Source organism: Aspergillus brunneoviolaceus, assembly GCF_003184695.1.
Source record: "Aspergillus brunneoviolaceus CBS 621.78 unplaced genomic scaffold BO95scaffold_45, whole genome shotgun sequence".
Taxonomy (NCBI): domain Eukaryota; kingdom Fungi; phylum Ascomycota; class Eurotiomycetes; order Eurotiales; family Aspergillaceae; genus Aspergillus; species Aspergillus brunneoviolaceus.
The window spans coordinates 308,114-322,987 of record NW_020290775.1 but is presented as its reverse complement, the minus strand read 5'-3'; the positions used below and the strand labels follow the sequence as shown (position 1 = coordinate 322,987).

The 14,874-nt window shown below is 51.7% G+C and overlaps 5 protein-coding genes across 5 annotated transcripts; 2 read left to right on the top strand and 3 right to left on the bottom strand.

The window, feature by feature from the left end:
- Positions 1 to 1,419: 1,419 nt before the first annotated feature.
- On the bottom strand, positions 1,420 to 2,639 carry BO95DRAFT_444290 (uncharacterized protein). The gene has a single exon (XM_025586850.1). The coding sequence runs from the start codon at positions 2,452 to 2,454 to the stop codon at positions 1,735 to 1,737; it is 720 nt and encodes a 239-aa protein (XP_025440932.1). The 5' UTR covers positions 2,455 to 2,639; the 3' UTR covers positions 1,420 to 1,734.
- A 362-nt stretch (positions 2,640 to 3,001) lies between these two features.
- Positions 3,002 to 3,889, bottom strand: BO95DRAFT_366199 (uncharacterized protein; the record flags this gene model as incomplete). Its single annotated transcript, XM_025582733.1, has 4 exons — positions 3,002 to 3,118; positions 3,219 to 3,299; positions 3,348 to 3,782; positions 3,848 to 3,889. Coding segments are annotated over 4 exons (675 nt in total), but the record flags the coding sequence as incomplete, so codon positions are not given.
- A 944-nt stretch (positions 3,890 to 4,833) lies between these two features.
- BO95DRAFT_474564 (uncharacterized protein) lies at positions 4,834 to 7,915 on the bottom strand. The gene is made up of 2 exons (XM_025589807.1): positions 6,823 to 7,915; positions 4,834 to 6,040 (listed from the first exon to the last, which is right to left on the bottom strand). The coding sequence occupies exons 1-2, from the start codon at positions 7,653 to 7,655 to the stop codon at positions 5,122 to 5,124; spliced, it is 1,752 nt and encodes a 583-aa protein (XP_025440930.1). The 5' UTR covers positions 7,656 to 7,915; the 3' UTR covers positions 4,834 to 5,121.
- A 291-nt stretch (positions 7,916 to 8,206) lies between these two features.
- Positions 8,207 to 10,358, top strand: tom70 (putative mitochondrial outer membrane translocase receptor (TOM70); the record flags this gene model as incomplete). Its single annotated transcript, XM_025588261.1, has 5 exons — positions 8,207 to 8,522; positions 8,570 to 8,676; positions 8,748 to 9,519; positions 9,575 to 10,048; positions 10,108 to 10,358. 5 exons carry the CDS (start codon positions 8,207 to 8,209, stop codon positions 10,356 to 10,358), a joined length of 1,920 nt encoding a protein of 639 aa, XP_025440929.1.
- A 1,839-nt stretch (positions 10,359 to 12,197) lies between these two features.
- BO95DRAFT_433201 (FHA domain protein) lies at positions 12,198 to 14,594 on the top strand (the record flags this gene model as incomplete). The annotated part of the gene is made up of 4 exons (XM_025585084.1): positions 12,198 to 12,213; positions 12,366 to 12,574; positions 12,752 to 12,884; positions 12,961 to 14,594. The coding sequence occupies 4 exons, from the start codon at positions 12,198 to 12,200 to the stop codon at positions 14,592 to 14,594; spliced, it is 1,992 nt and encodes a 663-aa protein (XP_025440928.1).
- Between the last annotated feature and the right edge of the window lie 280 nt (positions 14,595 to 14,874).

Here is a 14,874-nt window from a genome sequence, read left to right as displayed (position 1 = left end):
ACGGCGAGGTGCGAAGCGGTGATCAACGCCGCAGGTGGCCATACAAAGTATTAATAATCATATATACGGCAGAATTCAAAGGATTCAAATCCCTGCACCTCCCCACCGTACTAACAAAATCACCAGGGTCAACCGGAGTAGTTAGAATGGAATACATTGTGACTAATCAGCAGATGTCCACTCACAGAAAGCCAGGGGACAGTATCGGAAAGTACATAGCCTGGAGTAGTTAAATGTGACCCAGGAAACAGGCCCAACGCAGCGCTGTTAGTGCTGCTAGCGGCCTGGCGCTCCTCTCGCTAGTGTGGAAATTGTCACAACATGACATTCCAGGCTAAACCTAGTGTTAACTTATTGTTGCCACTTGTGATTCTACTCCAATGCTGTTGTCCCTTCTGAAGGGTCGCGGGTCGGCATCCAGCAGAATCTCTTTAGCGCTGCTTGGAAAGATTATCATTACGCTCAAGTTGTTTCTCCGACGAAGGGCTGTTGTTTCCTGCAACAAGTGGTGTGGTCGCAAGGAGACAGGCAAAGGGTTTGGAGAATAGGACCCCTGCCTCAAAAACCCTGAAAGCTTGGCAGAAGTGGGTGAAGGAATTCCCGCCGCTTTCTTAGTCCCTCGTTCATTTTACGACTTGATAATGATAACGAGTGGTCCCCCCTTCGGCGTGCAACGGCAACCTACGGAACCGAATACGAGAAATTTCTTTTCAAGCCGAAAAGTCAGTGCTGGACTCACTCCGCCGCCTGACTCGAACTCGCCGTTTGGGGAGTGGAAGGGCGATGCTGCGATATGACGTCTCCCTGGGTCGGTCGTCGGTCAATAAGCAGTACTCCGAACCCACGCGTTTAGCTGCCCTCTGCTCTTTGTGTGTACAGTACACTGTGGTTTAACGTACTCCGTTCCGTAGAGACCGTCTCTTTTTCCTGGAGATGCTGTACTAATTGGGCGATGGCGACAAGCTGGAAAAAGTGGTCAGGGGAAAGGGGCCCAACTCATACCGGTACCACCTTTGCTCGATATTTCGACCCGCAAGTCACTGGAGTGCTGTGAAGAGAAGAGAAAAAGGTCGTCTCCCGGCTGAGACCTCCCTAACTAGTTGTGAGGTATGAAGTCATGTCTTGGATCACCTGTTGTCCAGTGTGTCAGTTTCCAAGGAGGTGCTCGGCTACACAAAGAATGCCGGGTTGCTGCCTAGCACAGCTGGAAATACCGGAAGTCGAAGGAATGGAAAGGGAATACTGGAAGGAAAGGAGATTCAGGTTCTCTTGAGTGCTGAGTCCTGACCGACAGGGTCCCTTTCCCCCAAAAGGCTCGGCTTTCTGGTTCTTTTCCTATTCCGGGTCTTGGCTATGCGCATTCAGGCAGATTAGACCCAGATTAATATCCGATGATGTCCACACCTGCCTCAATCTGAACAACGCGAGGCTTGGGGTTGGTCGACTCTGTATGAGTGGTTTGAGCCTTGCGTCATTGGCCAAAACATCGATTCGAGGGCATTGGATGTGTATCGTCCTGTAGACTCAATATGTACTGCACTGATTCTTGCCATTCCCCTGATGATAGCTACTTACGGAGTACGAGTCTCGATTTGACGTGTCCACCCACTGATCTCTATCGATGTTTCTCCCTTTCACCTTATCAAGCCCTTATCAAAACTCTCCCGACTACCCGCGTCTGCTCCTCTCCTTTATAATTCATAATTCATCATGATCTCTCGAGAGCAGACTCATTCAGTCTTCTCCACGTAAAGCTGAGACAGGGTCTCGAGATTCCTGAAGAGCCTCTGCGCGGGACTTGATGATCGACGCAGACTCTTTGATCGACCGAGCCAATCGGCGCATCCTTTCCAGCTCGCGATTTGTGTTGGCCTCTGCCACGGCCACAATCTTGCGGATGGTCTCAACCTCCGCGGCCTCCATGTCGGTCAGTCCGCGAAAGTGCGCCTGTCTCTGCTGCTCGAGGCTCTGCTTGCAATGGGAGATCCTGGCTACCGCCTTCACCAGGGGCAATGTTGCCGGCATACGCGAGGTCAGCCATGCAGCGTTCTCCGGCGTAGCGCCCTGATGATCAAAGACCACATCCATGGCCGCCGCCCGCTTCGTGAGCTTCTTTAGACTATGCGTGCCTTGAGGGACCGGCGCCACATTCGCGATCCAGTCGAAGCTCGGGAGCAGGCTTCCTTCGACGTTGGGATTTGTTTTCCTTGCCTTCCATGCCTCATAGAGGAGGATCTCGTTGGGTGACATCTGTTCCTTGGCCAGGGTTTCCGGATCTCGGGTGGGTAGCGCGACAAGCTTCAGCCCGGTGAATAATGCTAGACTATTGCCCTGCGTGACCACTTCGGCGAGGTCTTGCAGCTTCTTCAACGTCTCCTCGAGATCATCGGTCGTAGTGGGTATAGGGAGAGATCTCAGGCTCCGGCTTAATTGCGAGAGCTGCGCTGAATCCATTGTGAAAGAAGATGGTTGGTTGCTTTCACCTCCCAACTAGTAGTTGATTCGTTGGTTTGCTCCTTGGGAGTATGCAGCTGATGCTTTAGGTATCGTCTCGGTATCCCTTGGCTAGGGAGAATGTGGTAACTAGGTACAGCAGACGGAACTGATCGGAAGGTGTTTCGTAATCTATTCAACTGAGGCCTCGGTGACAGTTTCATGAATGGCTGCCTGTAGGCACCAAGTTCCTTCCTTTGGTTCTGTCACGTAAATAATAAACTACCTTGGCGTCACAATAAAAGCAGGCATTCTGCTCAACACGGTCACGTGCAAGGGCGATTGTTGCAAGAGAACCATCACAAGCTAGGATTCAAGGCTTAGAGAGAACGACGTTGTAAAATCTCGCCTTGTGTACACTTCCTACATCTCGATCTCAAGAAAATACTCCCCAGACGCCAGGAGCGCCGACAGTCAGTGCAGCCACAACCAGCACCACCATTACCACCTCACCTACCACCACCTTCAACCATAAGACCTGAGCCTATATGCTTTATATGCAAAGCACTCAGCTCTCAACCAGCCTATAAATCAACCGCGCCAGCCTGTACCTACCAGTGTTGTCGGTCAGCACAGCGCGGCGGGAATACAACCTCTCGCCATGTATCATCTCAAACCCCCAAACCTATCCCCCACAACCATCAGCCATGAGTCCTCAGCCCCATCGTCTCCCACGCCGCAGAGCTGTATCCCCAGAGATAAGGGGAACATAAGATCAGACATACCTGCTCAGAGCACCACCCGCCACCCTTCTTCCGATCAAAAACATGCCCCCAAATTCCCACCCCCCCGTCGCCCTGACCTTCCTCCCCTCCATCTTCCCCTCCATCCTCCCCAAACAACCCCCTAACCACAGGCTCCTCCACAAGGAACCCCTCCGAGAGCGTGCATCCATCAACCTCCACCTCCCCCCGCAAGAACCTCCTCACAACCGCCTGATCCCCGCCATCTTTCAGCGGACTCTGCACCTCCACTGCAGGCCTAACCACCCCATCATCACCACCACCATCACTTCCTCCTGCGTCCATGAGGGCAGCTACCGAGGAATCCCCCCTGATAAACCGATTCCGACACACAATCCCCCCGAACAAAAAATTCTCCTGCGAGTAGATCTCCCAGTCGAAGTGCCGGATATCCGGTGGCGGGCTGGCGGCTTTGATGCTGGTTTGGCGGGCGGTGAGGTGGATTGTTTTGCTACCGTCCGCGTTGTTTGTGGTAGTGGTGTGGGTGATTTGGATGGTAAGCGGGGTGTAGAGGATGGTCTTGCGGAGGAGCCAGGGGATGCCTTGCTTTTTTTTTGTTATCCCGTGGGGTTAGGGTTGTGGCTTTGCTTTGGGATTCAGAGGTTGCGTACTAGTTTGAGGATTGGGTCTAGATCGCTGGAGAGGGATTTGTCCTGGTAATTCGGTTACTTCCCCCCGTGCTCTCCGTGGAGGGTTCCGGGGGGTTTAGTTGGTTAGTTTCAAGGGCAGATATCTGGTTAGGAGTTGGGGAGCAAAGGGGAATTGAGCACTTGCTAGGGTCCAGCTGCCGGTTAGGTTGTCGATTGTTGGGGGCATTGGGCTCTGAGTTTTGGGTGATTGATGTGGGTTTGGGTTTTGGTGAGAGGACTGTGCTTGTGTTCGTAAAGTTGAGGCGAGGAGGGGAGGCGGTTTATACTGAGGGTGGGTGGTGGGAATCGAGTGGGTGTACTGTTCAGCATACTGGGGTGGGCTGTATGTTGCACGAGTGGCTATGCTTCGCGTTGGGCAGTCCGCTGCTATACTCCGGACTCCGAGTGAGAATTGGGCTGCTGTTGCTGGGGTGGATGGTGATGAGAGCGTTGCACCGCTCGGCCACAAGAATATCAAAACACTGATCTAGCGGATTGTTCGCTTTAAAGGAACCTGAATCCTGTCAGATGGCCTGCATAGGAAAGTAGGGAGTGGGAGGTAAAGCTGATCGAGGCTGGATTGACTTGATGGTTTGGCGGTCGGTTCATGCTTCATAATCATCACGGCAGACTGTGGCTCGAGTCAGTGACCCGAGCTGGATTGAGTAGTAGGTCAGCTTCAATGACAATTCTCGCTCACCCTTCGAATGGGGGGTGGAAAGTGATGACGCCTGCGAGGGAGGTGGAAGATGCTTGGATTCTTCTACGTGAGGCTATCTGCGGAACTAGTCAAGGACCACCGAGGTAAACGGTAAGTAAGCAGCCTGGCAACTCCGTCAGAAAGTCTAGTTGGAGATCGACGAGCGTCCAGATGCTGCTGGGTAAAGGGCCCTGCGGTGGGCGGTTCCTGGGGGCCTTGTCAAATGCGTAGAACTACTCATGTACAGTTAGTTCGACCTGGAGCTTATCGCGAAGAATGACTCAAAGTTTATCAATATTGTACAAAATGTCTCTGGTGTAATCGTTTCCTAGTATACACAGCACTTTTTCCCGTGTGCTTTCCGTGTTCTTTTCCCTTCCAACAACGTGCTCGAATATGCTGGTGCAAAGAATAATCATGTGGGAGAGTGTCCTGGTAGTTGATATCAGTAAGAAAATAGAAACAGAAACCCAAACGCCATAGCTCCACGCTGGAATGTCGAAAATATGTTTCTTGGAAGCGAATCGTCTTCACCCAACACTCAGACGCTTTGAAGTCAATGTTCATCATCTTCCCCGTTACCTCTGAGCCAAACGCGCTTCCACGGACCCTCCGGCCCGACAATGGCTTCCCGATCCTGGCGCATGCCCTCGAGGACACCGACAATGCCACCGCTGCGCAGACGTTCCAGGACGACATTCATGCCTTGTTTACTCTTGAGGATAGCGTCCCGGGTACGATTCAAGCCGATTAACTCAATCGTGCGCTGGATGCCTGCCGTGGATAGTGACGTGAAGAAGCCTCTCTTGGGAGCCTCATCCTCGACCTCGACCACTTGATCACCGGCTTCTGCCTTTCTCCGGCCAAGTAACTTTCCTTGTCCGAATCGGGAGTGGAACGTGACCGTTGTCTTGACTGTTGTCTGTTCGCTCAACTTGGCGTCGAGGTGAAGCCCTTGAAGTCGGTCAAGAGCCCCCTCTAGCGGCTGACGTTGGTAGAATTGCTTTTCCACCACACTCAGGATCCCGGTCCACTCCATGTTGCGCGACTCAGTCCTCATCCAGCCTTCATTGACGTCAACGATGGTCGTTTCGAGGATGTAGCTCTGTCCGGAACTGTCCGAGCCGCCCATTCCCTTTGGCAGCAACTTGAGAATCCCCGACGGAACTTTAGACTTCTTGAGGTGCAGACGAATGGTGTGGAGGCGTTTCGTGTCCGGGTCGACATAACGGTCAATGACATCAGTGGTTAGAACATGGCGAGAGTACGGGTTAGGATAGCGGAGGAAGTAAGCCAGCGACACGGCTGGGAAGGAGTAGTCGTATGTAGAGACATTCTCGAAGAATTTCATTCTTGCAGCTGCTGATGCATACAGACGAATTGATTGAGGTGTGAATTTGATCTGAGAGATGATATGATAAGTTCGACTGATGGGATGGGATGGATATATGGGATTGTGAATTGTGGGAGTTGGGCTGGGGGTGGCGTTGTGGTTGTGGGCGAGACTGCTTGTTAAGTTCCAACACAATCAGTAAGGTTTTGGGGATGATCAGCTCTCCATTCTGCTCAATCACCTTTCGCAGTGGCCGGACAAAACTGCCCGAACCTCCGGGACTGGGAAGAATTTCTGTCAGCTTCTAAGCTAAGCCTTTTTTAGAATGCGGGGATGCTGACTCATTTGACCGCGCACCGCCAATCGTTGCATCATCTGATTCTCCCGCCTTGCCCAGCCAATCACACAGCCGGTGCTGGCATATTGCGACCGTGCGATTTGTCTATGAAAATGGCGAGACTTACCCTCTCTTGAGCGTCCCAAGCTGCATCTGTGTTCTACGCTATCAGGTGCCAGGTGTTGATTGGGAGACACGTTCAAAGCCCTCATACGACTGGTGCAGCGGCTGACGTCAATTATGAACTCCTTATTGGATGCAAAGAACCATCCATGATGGACTGCATCAATACCTCGTTTAACCCAAATGTACAGTATATACCCGGAACGCTAAGTACGCTGTACTCGAAAGCCGCTGGCACTGTCACCCATTTACCTCCTCTCTTCAATTGTAAAACTATGATGCCTCCCTTAACCCAAGATACTGGCCTCGCGAAGGAATTGCACCCTGAAGTATTCGTGGCTGCACTATAGCGCAGCATGGAAACGGTACTATTTGCAGTTCTTTGAATAGACCAACTGAGTTTCACATCTGCAAATTATTTTGCTCACATGTAGACATTCTCGACACGTGTGTGATTCTAGGACTGCCCATCATCGAGTCTGTTTAAGACAATTCTACCACGGATGAAGCCCCGGACACCGTTACTGAGCCAACACACTTCGCCATCGATCAAGTCAGCAACTTCGATGATCTGCTCTGCACAGAACCCTTCAGCCAACGCATATTGCCTTGTTGTGCCTGCATTACCACCACTTGAGAGGGGAGGCGTGACCCAGTCTGGCTCAGTATCACTCTCTAGGCTCTCGCCCTTACTTACGGGTCGCCTGCGCCGGAAGTAGGGTGTGGTGATGCTCCCTTCCATAACTTGACCCTCGGGGTTTACAAGCAGTACCTCAGCCTGGTCTAACGGGGACATGATCCCCGCTCTGACCCGTGCAGCATTGTAGAAATCGCGAGCGGTAGTCTTGTGCCTCGTGAACGCAGATGGAGTTATTGAACCTGTATCCACATAAATATTCCATAGGTTTGATTGTGTATGTTCTCGATTGGGGATGAGCATGTTCAATGGGTCAATCGATGCTGTCGGGTTGACCTCGACAGTGCAAGCTCCGGTGCGTTCGATGATAATCCGGATGCGCCAAGGTCTCGTCTTGTCCAAGATGTGAGCATCAAGGTATTCAGAGAGTTGGGTGAGATCTGTTTGTAGAAATGACAGAGCCTTCTTCCAACCGAAGCATTCTGCCGCATTACGAAGCCGGGCCTGATGGTAGGGAAGCAGGTAATATGGCGTGCTGGAAGGGTGGAAATGTTTGTCCGCGGCTTTCTCAGTGCTCAAGCTTCGAAGCGCAGGATCATAGCGCAGAGACGATATGATTTGGAAGTCCTCTTCCAGCGAGGCGGAAGCCATTGACTGCATCCCTGGGGTGACCTGATCGATCGCGTGGTCCACCACTTCAGCCAGATCCTGCACTGTTAGTAGCCCTGGCTATGAACGGAAGTTCGGCGTTGCTGTAATGATAAATATTTTCAGCACAGGTAGAACAATCAGTGTCTGGTGAGACCAGGAGCTTTCCTTGGAGCAATTTGCGCTCGAACAAGGAAGGAGAGAATGACGAAGATGCGGTGGTGGAGCGAACCAGGAGCTGACGGAGCATCCCCTTGCCGCGAGCGTGATTGGCCCATAGGAGCTCGGGAAGCCCGCTGCGTCGCCGGAACATCGCAACGCATAACTTTTCAAACCGCATCATCTCTCTCTCTCTCTCCTCGCTCTTTTCCATCTCCACCCCCCTCCCCAACGAAGCAAAGCAGTCATCCTGCCGACGAGCTCTTGCCCTGCACCCAGGACGGTCCGTTCCTCTCGCTATTGAACTCTTATCTGACCGCTGTCTCCAGCGCTAACTTCCCCTTCCCAGAATTATAGATAAAAAGAGACCAGACTAAGATAACGGGTTCCTCTGCCGGGTCATCATGTCGAGCGCATCACCATTGCCCCAGCCAACGAAGAACGTGGTTCTCGACACCACTTCCCTCCCCGCCTCTTCCTCAGCCTCAGTATGGGATCGTATCTCAAAATGGGTGTCGGAGAACAAGGCTCTGGTCTACACCATCGCCGGTGTCGCTGTGGTTGTAACTAGCGCGGGTGTCGTCTACTACCTCTCCGATTCCGGTCGCCCTACCACGACTGCCGCCCCCACAGAAAAGAAGAAGAGCAAGAACCAGAGACGGAAGGAGAAGAAGAAGGCCGAGGAGGAAAAGAAGGCCAAGGCTGCCTCTGTCCAGGAGGGTATGTCCAGTCCAGTTGCATCCTCCGATCTCGGTCGACCCTCGAAGTACGGGCTAATGATGATCTCGCAGAACCGGCCGCCAAGAAGACAGAAGAGCCTTCCGATGAGATTCCTGAAGTTGACGAGACTACTGTTGAGCAGTTGTCCGAGGAGGTGCGCGATTATCCTTTGTGGTAAATGGTGGTTGAATACTCTTGCTGATTGTATCCCCCTCAAATTTGCAGACAAGAAAGGCCTACGCTGCCAAGCTGAAGGCTGCTGGAAACAAGGCATATGGCTCCAAGGACTATAACCGGGCCATTGAACTGTACGGCAAGGCCATCATTTGCAAGCCCGACCCCGTCTTTTACTCCAACCGTGCTGCCTGCTACAACGTTTTGTCCGAGTGGGAGAAGGTCGTCGAGGACACCAGCGCCGCTCTCGCCATGGACAGCGAATATGTCAAGGCCCTGAACCGCCGCGCTATCGCATATGAGCACCTCGAGCAGTACAGCGAGGCTCTTCTCGACTTCACCGCCAGCTGCATTATCGACGGTTTCTCCAACGAGATCAGCCGCGTCGCCCTCGAGAGACTCCTGAAGAAGGTTGCTGAGAAGAAGGGCAAGGATATCCTCGAGGCCAAGGGCAAGAAGCTGCCTAGCCCCACTTTCGTGTCCAACTACCTTCAGAGCTTCCGCCCCAGGCCTCTTCCGGAAGGTCTGGACGAGTCCGCCGACCTGAGCGAAGAGTCTGGTAAGGGCCTTCTGCGCAAGGGTCTGATTGCCATGGCCAAGAAGACTGGGGATGGCTACGAGGAGGCTGCTACATCCTTTGAGAAAGCCCTCGAGGTTGGCGATCTCGGTGACTTCGAAGCCTTGGCCCTCAACATGAGAGCTACTTTCACTTACCTGGTCGGCAATGCCCAGGCTGCGCTGCTGGACCTCAACAAGAGTGTTGAGCTGCAGCCCTCTCTGGTGCAGAGCTACATCAAGCGTGCCAGCTTGCACCTGGAACTCGGTACGTGAATACAACTAAGGCTCTCCCCATTTGCATGTCTAATAACGTTATACAGGAAACAAGGATGCTGCCGCCGATGACTTCGAACTTGCCATTACTCACAACAAGGACGACCCTGATATCTACTACCACCGCGCCCAGCTCCACTTCATCCTTGGTGAGTTCGCCGAGGCCGCTAAGGATTACCAGAAGTCCATCGATCTCGACCGTACCTTTATCTACTCGCACATCCAGCTTGGTGTCACTCAGTACAAGATGGGATCTGTCGCTTCCGCCATGGCCACCTTCCGCAGATCCGTGAAGAACTTCGAGGATGTTCCGGATGTCTACAACTACTACGGTGAACTTCTCCTTGACCAGCAGAACTTCCAAGAGGCCATCGAGAAGTTCGACAAGGCCGTCGAGATGGAGAAGCAGAGCAAGCCCATGGGCATCAATGTCCTGCCTCTCATCAACAAGGCCCTTGCGCTGTTCCAGTGGAAGCATGACTTCCAGGAGGCCGAGAACCTCTGCCAGAAGGCCCTGATTAGTAAGTGTCACGGTAGACCTTAATGCGCTGCGCCCATCTCGATACTAACTCCATGACAGTTGACCCCGAGTGCGACATTGCTGTGGGTACCATGGCCCAGCTGCTGTTGCAGCAGGGCAAGGTCTCCCAAGCCCTCAAGTACTTCGAGCGCGCTGCCGAACTCGCTCGTACGGAGGCCGAGATCATCAACGCTATCTCCTACGCCGAGGCCACTCGCACGCAGCTGGAGGTGCAAGAGAAGTACCCCCAACTTGCTGCCCGTTTGCAGGGCATGAGTGCCGGAGGTGGCTTCGGTGCCCCCGGTCTGTAAGCCCGACCTATGATATGATCTCGACTTAATCGTCCTCCTCCACCTCCCCTCACCGTCGTTATCAACTCTTTCCGATCCACCGAGTGTTGTAGGCAATATCCGTGCCTGGTTGTGTCATCTTCTACCCTGGTTTTTTGAGGGTGTTTTTAGGGCGCCTGGACCACTCATCCACTGCGTGTATTTATTCTACGACTTGTGTTAATCTTTCTCCCCACGATATACTGTGTATGGATCTCTTTTGTTTGGTGCTGCTTTTCCTTACTTTGCAATCGTGTGTCATTAAAGGATGTTCCTCGTATCGAGGCGGGTTTCCTATTCCCTATGAATGTCTGGTTGCGCACCGGGCTCTTTGTCAAGAAAGAATGGCCTGAAAGATGCCGTGCTTTGAAATGTTCTGCAGAGGGAGGGGGGTATAACTGGTATGGCTGCGTGTCGATACTGCGGCTGGACGACTGTCGTAAGGGAGGCGGATGAGAAGTGTCCGACAATGTATAATAGTACTGTGCAAGAGGCAGGAGCAGCAGCAGGAAGAAGAAAGTGATGAAGAAATGGACGAAGGATGTCACTTGTTATGAGTATTCTTTTTATCGTCGTGTGATTCGTAGGAGGTCGAAGTGATATTTTGGTATACAAGATAGTCCGTAGAAGGGGCCGATAATTGCTATTGACAACGGTTGTAATCCTAAAGCTACCGGATCCAAACCTTGTATAGTAGGCGGTATGCCTTACGAAACTTTTATCTTCTGCACAATCACATGCTGACAATTATAACAAGAGATTGAAATAGAAAAATACTTCCTAATATGGAATCCTAATATTCAGTTTAGTTCTTAATAATTGTTGATTTTGTAGCACCGTTATTAATCCACTGTCTTCACCTCTCTTGTATGACTTCAAATCAGTAATAACCTAAAGTTTTCGAGTAAATAAGATAAACTTAGCAGATCTGAAATCAATAATCATGACTACTCACGATTGAACACAACTATACTACAAGTAAGTAGCAATACCTTCGGCCGCTGGAAGCTGTAATAATTCCTGATGTGATTCCCCAATGTAAGAAGATTCCCCCTCAAGATGTTGTAAAGGTGCGGGCGGCGGGAGGTGGTCCCGACTCCCGGATAAGCCCCGGAATTCCCTCACTAGTCCCTCACTATGACTGTTCTTTCGTCCACCTGACAGGAAGCCCCCACTTATCCGCCTATCAGTGATCGCCCCTCTCCATCTTTCCCGTCATTATCCATTCAACTTATCGTCGTCGTTGTTCAATACAGTACTACTGATACTGAGTACTTCGATGCTGTGCTGGTTCACCACTTGTTTCTAAACTGCTGGTACTGGAATTCCGGTCCGTCAAATACCGGACTGCTTTGATCTTTCATTGTTGGTCCTGTACTAGCTGTCTAGGCTCCTCTTTCCTTTGCCTTCATCGCTCTCCTTCCCCTCTCCTAACCCCCCCCCCAAGGTTTCCCCCTTCCCTACCTCATCAAACGAACTACATCAGTATTCTCAGATTCCCACCAAGCTCGCCGCCTACACTTCCTTGAAGCTTGGTTTGTACTTGATTGTTTCAGCCCGATCATCCAGTGGTGTCAGATCCATATTTCCTCCCTTCACGACGACCGCCTTTTGACTGTCCTCGGGCTGCTGATTACATCGGGTAGGTGGTGGCCTGCTGCTGCCCCTCTTCAACCTACTCGAGTCTCCCGTCTTCCAACCATCTTTGTCTCATCATCCTCCTCTCTCACAACCCGATCTTAACACAGCCACTAGGACTACATTTATCTAGGCTGAATGATCGATAGCGCTCAGAGCGATCGGCTCTAGAAAACTGACATCATGCTCGTCTCAGAAGGTATGTGTTTACCTGGACTGGCTTACTCCTTCCCCGGCACATTAGTCAAGCTCACACGGTCCACCTTCCGTAACCTCGCCGAGCTCGGATCTCAACGAGATCCGGAACCCCCCAGAAACGAGAACTCCATGGCTGACTTATCGGTATCATAGCTGTTGTTGTTAACCTTCGTCCGCTGACTCCGATCGATGAGTTCCCATGCCGATCTCTCAAGTTTACACCTGATACTACCGATGTATGTATCGGGCGAGCGTCAAAGCGGGAGTCCAAGAACCTCGTTCCCTGCAAGGATAATGGGCTATTCGATTCGCGAGTTATGTCAAGAAACCATGCTCAACTGATAGTACGTCTGGATAAGAAGGTATGCGTCTCTTTGTTCGGTTGTATCTTGTATGGGAAGCATGCATCTCTCGAGCGTGTGTCTCTTGAGCGTGCGTCTCTTGAGTGTGTCTCTCTCGAGTGTGTGTCTCTTGAGCATGCGCCTCCTGAGCATCTGTATTAGCACCTGGGCAGCCTTCGCTGATGATTGCTTAACTAGCTCGCCTATCTTCGAGATGGTGGATCAATGCACGGTACCTATGTAAACGGGAAGAAACTCGCCAGCGAGGAGGAACACCTGCTCAGTCAAGGGGATCTTATCACATTTGGCACAGAAGTGATTCGTGGTAAAGGTGAGTGGCCTCGCACAGGTCAACAAATTGCTCTGACACTTTCATTTGGCGCAACTAACTCATCGTCGGCATCTAGATACGTTCCCACCGGTAAAAGTACGTTGTGAACTTGACTGGCTTCATAAGCCTACGCCCACGAATACGTTCTGCGTACCTGATGATGACGATGACAATGACGTCGAAACTGATAATGCTCCGGTGGTATGTCCGGCTGCAAGCTCTGATGACGAAGACTCTGTATTCCGCTCTGACTTTGATGATCAGTCGGTTGTGGAGGTCTCATCACCCTTTACCTCACCTTTGAAAACGGATTCACCGAACATTACCCTTTATTCATCTGTCAACATGCTTGATAACAGTGACTGTGCTGCTCGCCACGGATCCCAAGATAGTCCCATTCACCTCGACTGTGATCCGGCTGAACAGCCTTTGGTGACTCCGCGGATGACCCCACCAGCGGCGATAAGTACCCTCGATGAGGAGCCTGGTGAGGGAGTTGCTCATCTGGATGTCTTTGTGGAAGAAACTGGTCTCGAGTCCTCCCTAGAATCCACTCCTGAAGGGAGTTCGGACTGGGAGGAGGAGGATGATGATGTCTCCTACGGCGACGAAGAGGAGATACACTCGCAGTGCTCTTTGGACTCCGACATGGAAGAAGACTCATGCGTCTTTGACGATTATAAGACTATGAAGACTTCTCAGGTCCTCGGTATTCGTGATCTGATAGCGTCCGATTCCTCCTTCGACTTCGAGGGAGCAGCTCATCGACCGAATTCTGGGGTTGCCGAGCCTCGCTTCGATGACGAAAAGGGAAATGAGGTGTCACCCATTTTACCCAAGGCCATCCCGTCCGACTTGCCTGTCATTGAACACACTTCCTCAGAATCAATCTCTCACAATGTAAAACCAAGCGAAATCTTTCCTATCCAAGCGCCACAGTCATCAAATATGCTGCCGTTATCCCTGTTGTGTCAACAAACACAGAACAGATTTCTCCCTAATTCTCTCATTGGACTCCAGCAGAATCCTCTGGCGTCTCCTATCGATTGGCATCCTGGGAGTGTGTATCCGCTTCCTGTCCCAGCTCTCCCAAAGGTGACCTATTCTGATGGCCCCTTTGCCAATGAGCTTACTGCGGCAAATAGTACTGCAACTACTTGCGAAACCACCGAACCTACCGTCGCCAACCCGGCCACAGCTTTCCCAGTGAGCAAGTACGCCGGGCCGAGCGAGCAAGATATCCAGAGAACTGCCGTGGTCTCAGAGCAGCCGAACACATCACAGTTGCCGCCATCGCAGAGTGCCATTCCCCCGCAAGATCCCGGTTCCAACGTACAAGAATCTAGGCCATTGAAAAGGAAGGCAGAGGCTATTGAAGAACCCCTGACCAATCCATCGCGAGAGATACAGGTTTTGGATTGTGGTCACAACGAGACAGACTCACTTGAGGCTCAGCCAAGGAAGCCATCGGAAAACCAAGATATTATTCCGCGTTCTCTTCCAGAGCTGGTCCCTACAAATGAGTCTACACCCGCCAGTGAAACTCTCAATGTTCCTACCAGCTCCGAACGACCTCTCAAACGAGCAAAGAAGTCAGCTGCCCGGAGCTTCGCCAGCCATGCTGCTACTGCTGCCCTGGGAGTTGCGATAGGTGCTCTCGGTACTATTGTCACGTTGGCCTCGCTTCCTCCCGACTACTTTTATGAATGAGCTTCTCGGTCCTGTGCGTTACGATTGTCGCTTCTTGCCACTGCCATCGATCTACCGCCTTCTGTCTCCCTTTCAACGCTTCTTATCCAGGAATGATCTGAGGTTCATTAGCAAACAACACTCAAAGGATGAGATAAAACCGGCAGATGTGAAGTTATTGATCAAGACACCAATGACAATCGTCACGGACCTCACTGAGTAGTCCCTGAGGTGCTGCGGAGGGCTTGGTGCTTTTATTCTGATAACATGAAACGGATTGATGATTTCCTTAAACGCTTAC

What these genes read in the sequence shown, in the direction of transcription:
- BO95DRAFT_444290 (XM_025586850.1), bottom strand. Translation starts at nt 2,454, where the DNA reads ATGGATTCAGCGCAGCTCTCGCAATTAAGCCGGAGCCTGAGATCTCTC.
- BO95DRAFT_474564 (XM_025589807.1), bottom strand. Translation starts at nt 7,655, where the DNA reads ATGCAGTCAATGGCTTCCGCCTCGCTGGAAGAGGACTTCCAAATCATA. An exon ending in AACAGACTCGATGATGGGCA is followed by an intron (nt 6,041 to 6,822) that starts GTCCTAGAATCA and finishes CGCCACCCCCAG; the next exon opens with CCCAACTCCCACAATTCACA.